The 13392-nt window shown below is 43.6% G+C and overlaps 1 protein-coding gene across 1 annotated transcript in view; it reads right to left on the bottom strand.

Annotated features, from left to right (window-relative positions):
- LOC140727469 (E3 ubiquitin/ISG15 ligase TRIM25-like) overlaps positions 1 to 7361 on the bottom strand; it is a 31199-nt gene extending 23838 nt beyond the window's left edge. Inside the window, exons 1-3 of the mRNA XM_073044796.1 lie at positions 7228 to 7361; positions 6355 to 7107; positions 1521 to 1616 (exon numbers count right to left, since the gene is read on the bottom strand). Of these exons, the coding sequence (XP_072900897.1) occupies positions 1521 to 1616; positions 6355 to 6927 (669 nt within the window). The 5' untranslated portion in view covers positions 6928 to 7107; positions 7228 to 7361. The remainder of the gene's footprint in view (positions 1 to 1520; positions 1617 to 6354; positions 7108 to 7227) is intronic.
- Positions 7362 to 13392: the final 6031 nt, after the last annotated feature.

Below are 13392 nucleotides of genomic sequence, written 5' to 3'. Positions count from 1 at the left end.
ATCAACTCTGCTCCTCTACTCAAATTAATAAATAACATAAAGGAATCGGAAAAGGTCAAATTACATTCAGATCCTTTCTGATACCATCAAAATTGGCCTTTCTCCAATTCTGAATACAAGTCTGCATACCAGACCTATTTTTTTTTATATTGACTTTGAAACCAATGGCATTGTGGTCACTGGATGCAAAATGTACCCCTACATAAACTTCTGTCACCCTACCTCATTCCCGAATAACAAGTATCACACACTCTCTCTTTGGGACTTTAATGTACTGATTAGGTAAACTTTCCAGAACACAGCTAAGAAACATAATTGCCCTTTAATAACAGAGATGAGAAGCAATCTCTATAGCCAGATGCTGATGAATCTTTGGAATTCATTGCCACAGACAGCCATGGAGGCCAAGTCATTGGATATAGACTCAGTGTCCACTTTATTAGGTATACCTGTATACTGGTTTGTTATTGCAAATATCTAATCGTTCAGCCATGTGGCCGAAACTCAATGCATACAAGCATCCAGAAGTAATCAAGAGGTTCAGTTATTGTTCAGACCAAACATCAGAATGGGGAACAAATGCGATGTATGTGACTCTGACAGTGGAATGATTGTTGGTTGCCAGACAGGGTGGTTTCAGTAGCGGACACTGCGTGTACTTAAAGCAAAAGTTAATAGGTTCTTGATTAGTGAGGGCATCAAAGGTTAACAAGTCAAGTTTATTGTTATTTAACTACATACATGTATATAACATATATAACCATATTTTGTATATAGAAACAAGACATTTCTCCAAACCAGAATGTAAAACACAGTAGCACACATTAAACAATAACTTATGAAGGTAAGGATAACATCCACAGATGAATCACACAAAATAACCAAATAAAGTGTATAAATTAAACACTGTAAAGAACAGATTAGACAGTGACACTTCAAAGGCGATGAGGCAGAGAGTTCAGAAGCCTAATGGTCTGAGGGAAGAAACTGTTTCTCATCCTGACCATTCTTGTTGTTATGTAGCAGAGTCTCCTGCCTGATGGTAGAAAGTCAAAGAGGATGCTGGATGGATGGGTGGGTCCTTTAATAACACTAAGGGCCCTGTGTATGCAGCGCTCCAGACAAATGTTTCCGATGGATGATTGGGAGACCCCTATGATCCTCTCAGCTGTTCCCACATTCTTTTGCAGGGACACTCTGTCCAATGTTCAGCTGTTACCATACCAGCAGGAGATGCAGCTTGTCAGGCACTCTCAATGGTGCTCCTGTAAAAAGTGGGGGGGGGGGGGGGGGGGGAGCCTCAGTCTCCTTAGGAAGCAGAAGCCCTGTTGTGACTTCTTGTTCAGGGAGGTGATATGGGACCAGGAGAGAACCTAGGAAGAAAGCAGGAGATGGAGCAGACTGCATGGGTCAAATTCCCTACTGATGCTTGTATGTCTTATGGATTTATAGTTTTATGGGATATTTCCCAGCTCGGAAGCACATCATCTCCACATACAATTGCATGAAGCCATCCTTACCTCTATCTGCTTTTCATATTCCTGCAGATTCTGCTCCTCACTTGTCCAATCGCTCTGATACGTAACAAGGTTCTGCACCTCTCTCTTTAGATTTCCCTAGAACAGTAATAACGTAAAGGCTTCAGAAAGTGCACTACCATAAAGAATTCAGAAAAAATAAAGGATGTTGCCAGAATTTGCCTCAGATGGGAATTGGCAGGGTGATCTTAAACGAAGAGATACAATTACAAGGTTAGGGGAGTATGGTAGTATAGTGGTTAGCACCACTCTTTACAGTACAATTCCCACCGCTGCCTATAAAGAGTCTGAATATTCTCCCCATGATCGCATGGGCTTTTCTTGGGGTGCTCCGGTTTCCTCCCATAGAAACCCCACAGCACAACACAGACCCTTTGGTCCACAATGCTGTGCCGAATATGTACTTACTTTAGAAATTACCTAGGCCTACCCATAGCCCTCTATTTTTCTAGGCTCCATGTACCTATCCAGGAGTCTCTTAAAAGACCCTATTGTATCCACCTCCACCACTGTTGCTGGTGTCATTTCCTCTGTACCTGTTTCCAAGCACATTAAAACTGTGTCCTCTCATGCTAGCTATTTCAGCCCTGGGGAAAAAACCTCTGACTATCCACACGATCAATGCCTCTCATCATCTTATACACCTCTGTCAGGTCACCTCTCATCCTCCGCCAGTCCCAGGAGAAAAGGCCAAATTCACTCACAATCCAGGCAACGTCCTTGTAAATCTCCTCTGCACCCTTTCTATGGCTTCCACATCCCTCCTGTAGTGATGTGACCAGAACTGAGCACGATACTCCAAGTGGGGTCTGACCAGGGTCCTATATAGTTGCAACATTACCTCTCGGCTCTTAAATTCAATCCCACGATAGATCAAGGCCAATACACCGTATGCTTTCTTAACCACAGAGTCAACCTGCGCAGCTGCTTTGAGTGTCCTATGGACTCAGACCCCAAGATCCCTCTGATCCTCCACACTGCCAAGAGTCTTATCATTAAAACTATATTCTGCCATCATATTTGACCTACCAAAATGAACCACCACACACTTACCTGGGTTGAATTCCATCTGCCACTTCTCAGCCCAGTTTTGCATCCTATCAATGTCCCGCTGTAACCTCTGACAGCCCTCCACACTATTCACAACACCCCCAACCTCTGTGTCATCAGCAAATGTATTAACCCATCCCTCCACTTCCTCATCCAGGTCATTTATAAAAATCACGAAGAGAAGGACTCCCACAGTCCAAAGATGTACTGAGTTGGTCTTTGCAAATTGTCCTGTGATTAGGCCAAGATTAAATCAGGGGATTACAGGGCAGCGTGTCTCAAAAGGTCTATTCTACACTGTATGTCAATTAGTAAATATATACTTAGATAGATAAATAGACAGATCTCAAACTGAGGTGTGCAGTATGTTGAACTCTCTGGCAAGACCACGGTTGCCAACTGTCCTGGATTAGCCGGGACATTCCGTATATTGGGCTACATTGGTTTGTCCCATACGGGACCGCCCTTGTCCCATATTTGACTGCTACTACTCTGTCATCACCAGAAGGCACGCTTACAGACAGATCCTAGATCTGATACAACAGCGTGTGTTGACGCTCAACCCAGCACGGCTGGATTTGAACTCGGGACCTCTCGCCCCGAAGTCCAACGCTGATGCCACTATACCACCAGCTGGGGACTGAACGACAATGGTTTTACCGCTTTAAAAACTCTCCCACACAGGTTTCCTGTCATCGTCGGACATGATGGACAACCACCTCTACCTTATCTGCCCCCACCACTTCCCTGGGCAGTGTGTTGCAGAACTCTATCACTCGCTGTGTAAAAAGAAAATCTTGCTCTGCTCATCTCTGATAAGTCCTCCCCCTTTCACTTTAAATGCCTGCACTCTAGCAACTGACATTTCCACACTGGGCAACTAAATGTGACAATCTGCCCTATCTCTGCCTCTCTTAATTTTATCCCTCCAACACTCGAGAGAAAACAACCTGCGTTTGTCCAACCTCTTCTTGTAGCTCATATCTTCCAATTCAGGCTGCATCCTGGTAAACCTCTCCTGCACCCTTCCCAATGGCTCCACACCCTTTCTGTAATGGGGTGACCAGAATTTATTAAGTTATTTCAAGATACGGTGCAGAACAGGTTCTTCCAGCCCAATGAGCTGCCTCACTCAGCAGCCCACCTATTTAACCCTGGCCTAATCACAGGACATTTTACAATGACCAGTTAACCTACTGACCTACAGTCTTTGGACTGTGGGAGGAGACTGGAGCACTCGGAGTAAACCCACGAGGTTCACAGGAAGGAACGTAGAAACTCTCATAGAAAACAGTATGAAGTCCGAGGCCCCAAGCTGTAACAGTATTGCCTAAACCGCTGCACTACCGTGGTTCCCTATTATGCATATATTCAGCTCAAAGTACATATAATATCTTGAGATTCATTTTCTTGTAGGCATTTAAGAAAAATAAAGAAACACAATAGAATTTATGAAAAAATATACAAAGACTAACAAACAGCCAATGTGCAAAAGAAGAAGTTGTGCAAGTAAAGAAAATTTAAAAAAGTAAATAAATAAGTGAGAACACAAGTTGTGGAGTCCTTGAAAGTGAGTCTGTAGTTTGTGGAATCAGTTCAGAGTTGTGGTGAGTGGAGTTATGCACGCTGGTTCAGGAGGCTGGTGGTTACAGCAGAGTTGTTCCTGAACCTGCTTGTGCAGGACCTACTGCATCTTTATCTTATTTTGGAGGTACAACACGGCGACAGGCACTTCCCACCCACAATATTATGGCAACCTTATAACCTACTTCAAGATCAATCAAACCCTTCCCTCTCACATAGCCCTCCATTTCTCTATTGTCCATTAGCCTATCACAGAGTTTCTTAAATGCCCTTAATCTATCTGCCTCTGCTACCACCCCCACCACACATTCCAGGCACCACCACTCTGTGTAAAAACCCTACCTCTGACAACCACCCTATACTTTTCTGCAATCACCTTACAGTTGTGGTCGCCACGTTGGGTTGGCATGGTAACGTAGTGATACGCTTTACTGTACCAGTGACCCGGGTTCAATTTCCGCTGCTGCCTGTAAGGAGTTTGTACCTTCTTCCCGAGACCGCGTGGGTTTCCTCCGGGTGCTCCGGTTTCCACCCACAGTCCAAAGGCTTACTGGTTGGTAGGTTAATTGGTCATTGTAAATTGATCCATGAATATGCTAAGATTTATCGGGGGATTGCTGGGCGGTGAGGCTTAAAGGGCTGGAAGGGTCTGTTCTGCACTGTATCTCAATAAAGTAAAAAATAAAATATATAATTAATAATTGCAGGAAATATGTGACAGCAAAGTAGAGAATGTATAAAAGGTTTTCTTTTTTTTTTGTTTTTTTAAAAAAAATTTTAAATTAGTTTTCCAAAACATTTTACAAAATTAAAAACCCCAAATCCCAATGGGGAGCATTAATACAGTGCAAGATTAAGCATACAATAACAATATGCTACAAAGGAAGAAAATTTAACAAAAAAGCACCTAAATTAAAGACAAGTGAGCTTAGTGTCCTCCCTAAACCCCACAACACAAGAAAAAAACAACAAAAACTCCAGACCAACCACCACACAGTATAAAGAGTATAAGTCCGGACAGTCAAACTCCCAGACTGTGAATACACTTAGTAACAGAGGATAATAATGCCTACTACCAGAAAAAAAAAGGGAGCCGAAAGCAAGGAAAAAGAAGAAAAAAAAGAAAAAAAAAACCCTAGTCAAGAGGAAGGTTATGAAAGTACTTGATAAAAGGTCCCCAGACCTTATGGAACTTTAGATCTGAATTAAAAACTGAATAATGAATTTTTTCGAGGTCCAAGCAGGCCATAATGTCGTTAAGCCATTGCGCATGAGTGGGCGGGGCAACATCTCTCCATCTAAGGAGGATCAAGCGTCTAAAAGGTTTTCCATGATGTTATAAAACATAGAACACTCCAGCACAGTGCAGGCCCTTTGGCCCACGATGTTGTAACAAACTTTTAACCTACTCTAAAATCATTTAAAGTCTCCCCTCCTACAGTGCCCTCCATTTTTCCATTAATTTTTCTATGACATCTTGTGTTTTTTATGGATTTGTTGTCTTGTGTCAGCAGTTCTAGCCCTAAGGAGGGAACCTTCTTCCTAGACCCAACAGTGTCTCAGCACGTCCCTGCTGTGTTCCAACAGCATTTTGTGTGTGTTGCTTGAATTTCCAGCATCTGCAGATTTTCTTGTGTTAAGGTTCCTTGGGAGTAAGAGGGACAACATTTTTTTCTCTAACCTCTGGTAACATCAATTTTTCCAACTTCCAGTAATTTCTCTTGCTTCCTCTTCACTCTTTTCCATTCCCCATTCTGGCTTCCCTGATAGCCTTTCTCTTCTCACCTGCCTATTACTTCCTCTGGAAGCTTCTCCTCTTTCCTCTTCTCTCATGGTCTGCTCACCTATCATATCAGATTCCTTTTTCTACACCATCTCTATCACTTCCCAGTTTCTCACTTCATCCCACCCACCTTGCTTCACCAATCAACTTCCAGTTTGTCCTCTTTCACCTCCTCAACCCCACCCCACCCACCACCACCTTCTTAGTCTGGTTTCTTCCCCCTTCCTTTCCAGTCCTGAAGAAGAGTGTCGGCCCAACATCTTCCATAGATGTTGCCTGATCTGCCGATTTTCTCCAGCATTTGTGTGTGTTACACTAGATTTCCAGCATCTGCAGAATATCTTGTGTTTATGTTCAAGTATTTACTCTTGTTTCCCGTTTCTCAAAAAGCGGACTCACCTTTAGTTTGTCCTTCGCCTGCTCCAGACTGAGCAGACTGTGGGACTTGTGATTCCCGACGATAGTGCAGGACACGCACACACACACCTCGTCTTGCTCGCAGTAGAACTCGAGGATATTTCCATGACTTGGGCACTGTCTCCGTGTGAGGTCGGCTGTGGGTTTGATCAGGTTGTGATTTTTGTAAATCTGCTTCGTCAAGTGCGGTTGCAGGTGGAGGGAACAGAAGGAGGTTTCACATTTGAGGCAGGTCTTCACGGCTGGTGTTGGTTTTTCGATACAGTACTCACACATCACGGGGGCCGTCTGGGCAGAAGTGGCAGCGACGGGCGGGTGCTGGTTGTATTTCTCCACGATGTTCTGCAACGAGTGGTTTTTCACCAATTTGGGTCTGGGTTTGAAGGTCTGACGGCACTGAGGGCAGCTGACTCCACTCGGAGTCTTTGAATGGTCCCAGGCATCGTTGATACATTTTGCACAGAAACTGTGCTGGCAGGGCAATGCCACAGGGTTCTGGAACAATTCCAGACACACACTACAGGTCAGCTCTTCTGCTAACACCCCTGTCTCCATTCTTCCTACTCGGAGAGAGAAGCAGCAAAGAAACCGGAAGAATGGCCGTTCGCCAGAGGCGATTACTTTCAGTTCCGGTATGCAAAGTTCAAAGTAAATTCATGCAACACTCACAAAATGTTGGAGGAACTCAGCAGGCTAGGCAGCATCTGTGGAAAAGAGTGCCATCGACGTCTCGGGCTGGAGACAGAAGAGATGAGGAGTCAGAGTTAGAAGGGAGGGGAGGAAGAAGTACAAGTTGATTAGTGAAACTTCCCAACTCTTTATTTCACCCCGCCCCCCCCAAGTTTCACCAATTACCTTGTGTTTCTTCTGCCCTTCCCTTCTAACTGTTCCGTCATCTTTTTTCCTGCAGTCCCGTTGAAGGGTTTCTGCCCGAAACGTCGATTGTTTACTCCAGATGCTGCCTGGCCCGCTGAGTTCCTCCAGCACTTTGAGCGCGTTGCTTGGATTTCCAGCATCTGCAGACTATCGCTTGTTTGTGGAAGTAAATTTATTACGAAATCAGTATCTCTGGGACGGTCCTTCTATTGTCTGTATGATGTTTCTGCGATTGCATATGAATCTATAACATAAGAAAGTCTGCAGACACACGCACAAAATGCTGGAAAAACTCAGCAGGTCGGGCATTATTGATGGAAAAGAGTAAAGAGTCGATGTTTCGGGCCGAGACCCTTCATCAGGACTTTAATGATGCTCGAATTCGACAATTATATCATGACTGTACAAACTAAATTACAGTAGGTATTGTGTATTTAATATTTCAACCATATTTGAGTAATTGTGTACATAATTGATCGAGCATTCTTGTTCGTTAAAAATAATTTGGGTTACGTGTAAAAATACATTCATTGCAGACGTCATCACACTACCACGTGATATGCTCGCGGCTTGCTGGAAGTAAACTTTAAATTTTAATGGTTTGAAGTTGCAAAACATAACATTGCTGACGAAGTATTTTTAAAACGAACTCGACACGGTTAGCGACCTATTAAAGTGCAAACAAAAAAAAATCGCTGCGTGGAAGGTCAAAGTTAAAACAGCCCAGCATGAACTGAATCGTCCATTAACGGAAGAATTCATGGGTACATAAAGAATGAGTGATAATAATTGTTAACAAAATGAGAATAGCCGGCTACATCAGAAAGATTATAAACAAATGAAAATCTGCAGATGCTGGAAACCCGAGCAACACACACAAAATGCTGGCCAGGCAGCATCTATGGAAATGAGTACAGTCGAGGAAGCCATGGATTGACATATCGCAATGGGAAAGGAAAGTGGAATTAAAATAGGTGCCCACTGGGAGGTCCCGCTTTTTCTGGCGTAAGGAGCGTAAGTGCTCGGCGAAACGGTCTTACAGTCTACATCGGATCTCACCGATGTACAGGAGGCCACACCCGGAGCACCGGAATCAGTAAATGACCCCAACAAACTCATGGGTGAAGTGTCACCTCACCTGAAAGGACTGTTGAGGGCCCTGGATAGTATTGAGAGAGGAGGTGTAGTACCTGTTCCGCTTGCAAGGATACGTGCCAGGAGGGAGATCAGTGGGGAGGGACAAATGGACAAGGGAGTCTAGTAGAAAGTGAGCCCCGCTGAAAGCAGAAAATGGGGGGAAGGGAAAGATGTGCTTGGAGATCGGATCCCATTGGATTTGGCAGAAGCTTCCCTGGTGGGGTGGCAGGTGAGGACAAAAGGAACCCTATCCCTGGTAGGGTGGCAGGAGGATGGGATAAGAGCAGATATAGAAACACAGAAAATAGGTGCAGGAGTAGGCCATTCGGCCCTTTGAGCCTGCACCGCCATTCAGTATGATCATGGCTGATCATCTAACTCAGAACCCTGTACCTGCTTTCTCTCCATACCCCCTGGTCCCTTTAGCCACAAGGGCCATATCTAACTTCCTCTTAAATATAGCCAATGAACCGGCCTCAACTGTTTCCTGTGGCAGAGAATTCCACAGATTCACCACTCTCTGTGTGAAGAAGTTTTTCCTCATCTCGGTCCTAAAAGGCTTCCTCTTTATCCTTAAATTGTGACCCCTCGTTCTGGACTTCCCCAACATTGGAAACAATCTTCCTGCATCTAGCTTGTCCAATCCCTTTAGAATTTTATATGTTTCAATAAGATCCCCCCTCAATCTTCTAAATTCCAGTGAGTATAAGCCTAGTCAATCCAGTCTTTCTTCATATGAAAGTCCTGCCACCCCAGGAATCAATCTGGTGAACCTTCTCTGTACTCTCTCTATGGCAAGAATGTCTTTCCTCAGATTAGGGGACCAAAACTGCACACAATATTCTAGGTGTGGTCTCACCAAGGCCTTGTACAACTGCAGTAGAACCTCCCTGCTCCTGTACTCAAATCCTTTTGCTATGAATGCCAACTTACAATTTGCCTTTTTCACCGCCTGCTGTACCTGCATGTCCACCTTCAATGACTGGTGTACAATGACACCCAGGTCTCATTGCACCTCCCCTTTTCCTAATCGGCCACCGTTCAGATAATAATCTGTTTTCCTGTTCTTGCAACCAAAGTGGGTAACCTCACATTTATCCACATTAAATTGCATCTGCCATGAATTTGCCCACTCACCTAACCTATCCAAGTCACCCTGCATCCTCTTAGCATCCTCCTCACAGCTAACACCGCCGCCCAGCTTCGTGTCATCTGCAAACTTGGAGATGCTGCATTTAATTTCCTCGTCTAAATCATTAATATTTATTGTAAATAACTGGGGTCCCAGCACTGAGCCTTGCGGTACCCCACTAGTCACTGCCTGCCATTCTGAAAAGGTCCCGTCTACTCCCACTCTTTGCTTCCTGTCTGCCAACCAATTCTCTATCCACATCAATACCATACCCCCAATACGGTGTGCTTTAAGTTTGCACACTAATCTCCTGTGTGGGACCTTGTCAAAAGCCTTTTGAAAATTTAAATATACCACATCCACTGGCTCTCCCCTATCCACTCTACTAGTTACATCCCCAAAAAACACTATAAGATTCGTCAGACATGATTTTCCTTTCACAAATCCATGCTGACTTTGTCCGATGATTTCACCTCTTTCCAAATGTGCTGTTATCACATCTTTGATAACCGACTCTAGCATTTTCCCCACCACCGATGTCAGACTAACCGGTCTATAATTCCCCGGTTTCTCTCTCCCTCCTTTTTTAAAAAGTGGGGTTACATTAGCCACCCTCCAATCCTCAGGAACTAATCCAGAATCTAAGGAGTTTTGAAAAATCATCACCAATGCATCCACTATTTCTTGGGCTACTTCCTTAAGCACCCTGGGGTGCAGACCATCGGGCCCTGGGGATTTATCTGCCTTTAATCCCTTCAATTTACCTAACACTACTTCCCTACTAACATGTATTTCCCTCAGTTCCTTCATCTCACTAGACCCTCAGTCCCCTACTATTTCCGGAAGATTATTTATGTCCTCCTTAATGAAGACAGAACCAAACTAGTCATTCAATTGGTCTGCCATGTCTTTGTTCCCTATGATCAATTCACCTGTTTCTGACTGTAAAGTACCTACATTTGTCTTGACCAATATTTTTCTTTTCACATATCTATAAAAGTTTTTACAGTCAGTTTTTATGTTCCCTGCCAGCTTTCTCTCATAATCTTTTTTCCCTTTCCTAATTAAGCCCTTTGTCCTCCTCTGCTGGTCTCTGAATTTCTCCCAGTCCTCAGGTGTGCCGCTTTTTTTTTGCTAATTTATATGTTTCTTCTTTGGACTTGATACTATCTCTAATTTCCCTTGTCAGCCACAGGTGCACTACCTTCCTTGGTTTATTCTTTTGCCAAACTAGGATGAACAATTGTTGTAGTTCATCCATGCGATCTTTAAATGCTTGCCATTGCATATCCACTGTCAACCCTTTAAGTATCATTTGCCAGTCTATCTTAGCTAATTCACGTCTCATACCTTCAAAGTTACCCTTCTTTAAGTTCAGAACCTTTGTTTCTGAATTAACTATGTCACTCTCCATCTTAATGAAGAATTTCACCATATTATGGTCACTCTTACCCAAGGGGCCTCGCACGACAAGATTGCTAACTAACCCTTCCTCATTGCTCAATACCCAATCTAGAATGGCCTGCTCTCTAGTTGGTTCCTCGACATGTTGGTTCAGAAAACCATCCCGCATACGTTCCAAGAAATCCTCTTCCTCAGCACCCTTACCAATTTGGTTCATCCAATCTATATGTAGATTGAGGTCACCCATTATAACTACTGTTCCTTTATTGCACGCATTTCTGATTTCCTGTTTAATGCCATCCCCAACCTCACTACTACTGTTAGGTGGCCTGTACACAACTCCCACCAGCGTTTTCTGCCCCTTAGTGTTATGCAGCTCTACCCATATCGATTCCACATCCTCCAGGCTAATGTCCTTCCTTTCTATTGCGTTAATCTCCTCTCTAACCAGCAATGCTACCCCCACCTCCTTTTCTTTCCTGTCGATCCCTCCTGAATATTGAATATCCCTGGATGTTGAGCTCCCATCCTTGGTCACCCTGGAGCCATGTCTCTGTGATCCCAACTATATCATATTCATTAATAACTATCTGCACATTCAATTTATCCACCTTGTTATGAATGCTCCTCGCATTGACACACAAAGCCTTCAGGTGTGTTTTTACAACACTCTTAGCCCTTATACAATTATGTTGAAAAGTGTCTCTTTTTGCTTTTTGCCCTGGATTTGCCTGCCTGCCACTTTTACTTTTCACCTTACTACTTTTTGCTTCTACCCTCATTTTACACCCCTCTGTCTCTCTGCACTTGTTCCCATCCCCCTGCCACATTAGTTTAAAGCCTCCTGAACAGCAGTAGCAAACTCTCCCCCTAGGACATTGGTTCCAGTCCAGCCCAGGTGCAGACCGTCCTGTTTATACCAGTCCCACCTCCCCCAGAACTGGTTCCAATGCCCCAGAAATTTGAATCCCTCCCCCTTGCACCATTTTTCAAGCCACGTATTCATCTGAAATATCCTCCTATTTCTACTCTGACTAGCACGTGGCACTGGTAGTAATCCAGAGATTATTACCTTTGTGGTCCTACTTTTTAGTTTATCTCCTAACTCCCTAAATTCACTTTGTAGGAATTGTGCTAGGTAAACTGATGTAAGAAAAGTGCTAGGTAAACTGAAAAATCATCTGGACCAGATGGACTACATCCGAGTCCTGAGGGAGGTTGTAAGAGATAACAAATGCATTGCTCATGATCTTTCAAGAATCACTTGATTCTGGCATGGTCCTGGAAGAATGGCAAAAGTCATTCCACTCTTCAAGAAGGGAGGAAGACAAAACGGAGGAAATTATCGGCCAGTTAGCCTAACCTCAGTGCTTGGGAGTCCATTATTAAGGATGAGGTTTTGGAGTACTTGAAGACCAGTGATAAAATAAGTCAAAGTCAGCATGGTTTCTGTGAAGAAAAATCTTATCTAACAAATCTGTCAGAATTCCTTGAAGAAGTAACAAGCAGGATGGACAAAGGCAGTGGATATGTTTTACTTAGATTTTTAGAAGACATATAATGTGCCTCACATGAGGCTGCTGATCAAGATAAAATCCAGTGGTGTTACAGGATAGGTACTGGAATGGACAGAGGAATGGCTGACAGGCAGGAGGTAGTGAGTGGAAATAAAGGGGGCCTGTTCTGGTTGGCTGCCAGTGACTTGTGGTGTTCCCTCAGGGGTTAGTTTTGGGACTACTTCTTTTCACATTGTTTCTCAGTGATGGAGATAGTGGAATTGACTGCTTTGTGGTGAAGTCTGCAGATGATACGAAGATAGGTGGAGGGGTAGGTAGTGCTGAGGAAGCAATGTGATTGCAGCAGGACTTAGACAAATTGGGAGAATGGACAAAAAATTGGCAAATGGAGTAGTGTTGGGAAATATATGATGATGTGTTTTGGAAAAAGGAACAATATTGTCTAAATGGGCAGTAAATTCAAACATCAGAGGTGTAAAGGGACTTAGGAATCCTCATGCAAGATTCCCAGAAGGTTAATTCACATGTTGAGTCTGTGGTAAAGAAGGTAAATGCAATGTTGGCATTTATTTCAAGGGGAATAGAATATGAAAGCAAGGAGATAATGCTGAAGCTTAATAAGACACTAGTCAGTTCGCACTAGTCAACAGTTCTGGGTCCCTTATCTCAGAAGGATGTATTGTCATTGGAGAGAGTCCAGATGTGGTTCACGAGGATTATTCCAGGGATGAAGAGGTTAACATACGAGGAGCATTTGTCAGCTTTGGGCCTATACTCACTGCAATTTAGAAGAATGCTTGGGGAGCTTACTGAAACCTACCGAATGTTGAAAGGACTATATAAGGTGGATGTGGAGAGGATGTTTCCTCTGGGGGTATGCAGAACTAGAGGTGACTTTTTAAGAATAGAAGTAAGGAGATTTTTTTTTAGCCAAGGAGTAGTGAGTCTGTGGAA

The sequence above is a fragment of the Hemitrygon akajei genome, chromosome 5 (genome assembly GCF_048418815.1).
Source record: "Hemitrygon akajei chromosome 5, sHemAka1.3, whole genome shotgun sequence".
NCBI classification, from domain to species: domain Eukaryota; kingdom Metazoa; phylum Chordata; class Chondrichthyes; order Myliobatiformes; family Dasyatidae; genus Hemitrygon; species Hemitrygon akajei.
This window is presented reverse-complemented; position numbering and strand designations above follow the sequence as displayed.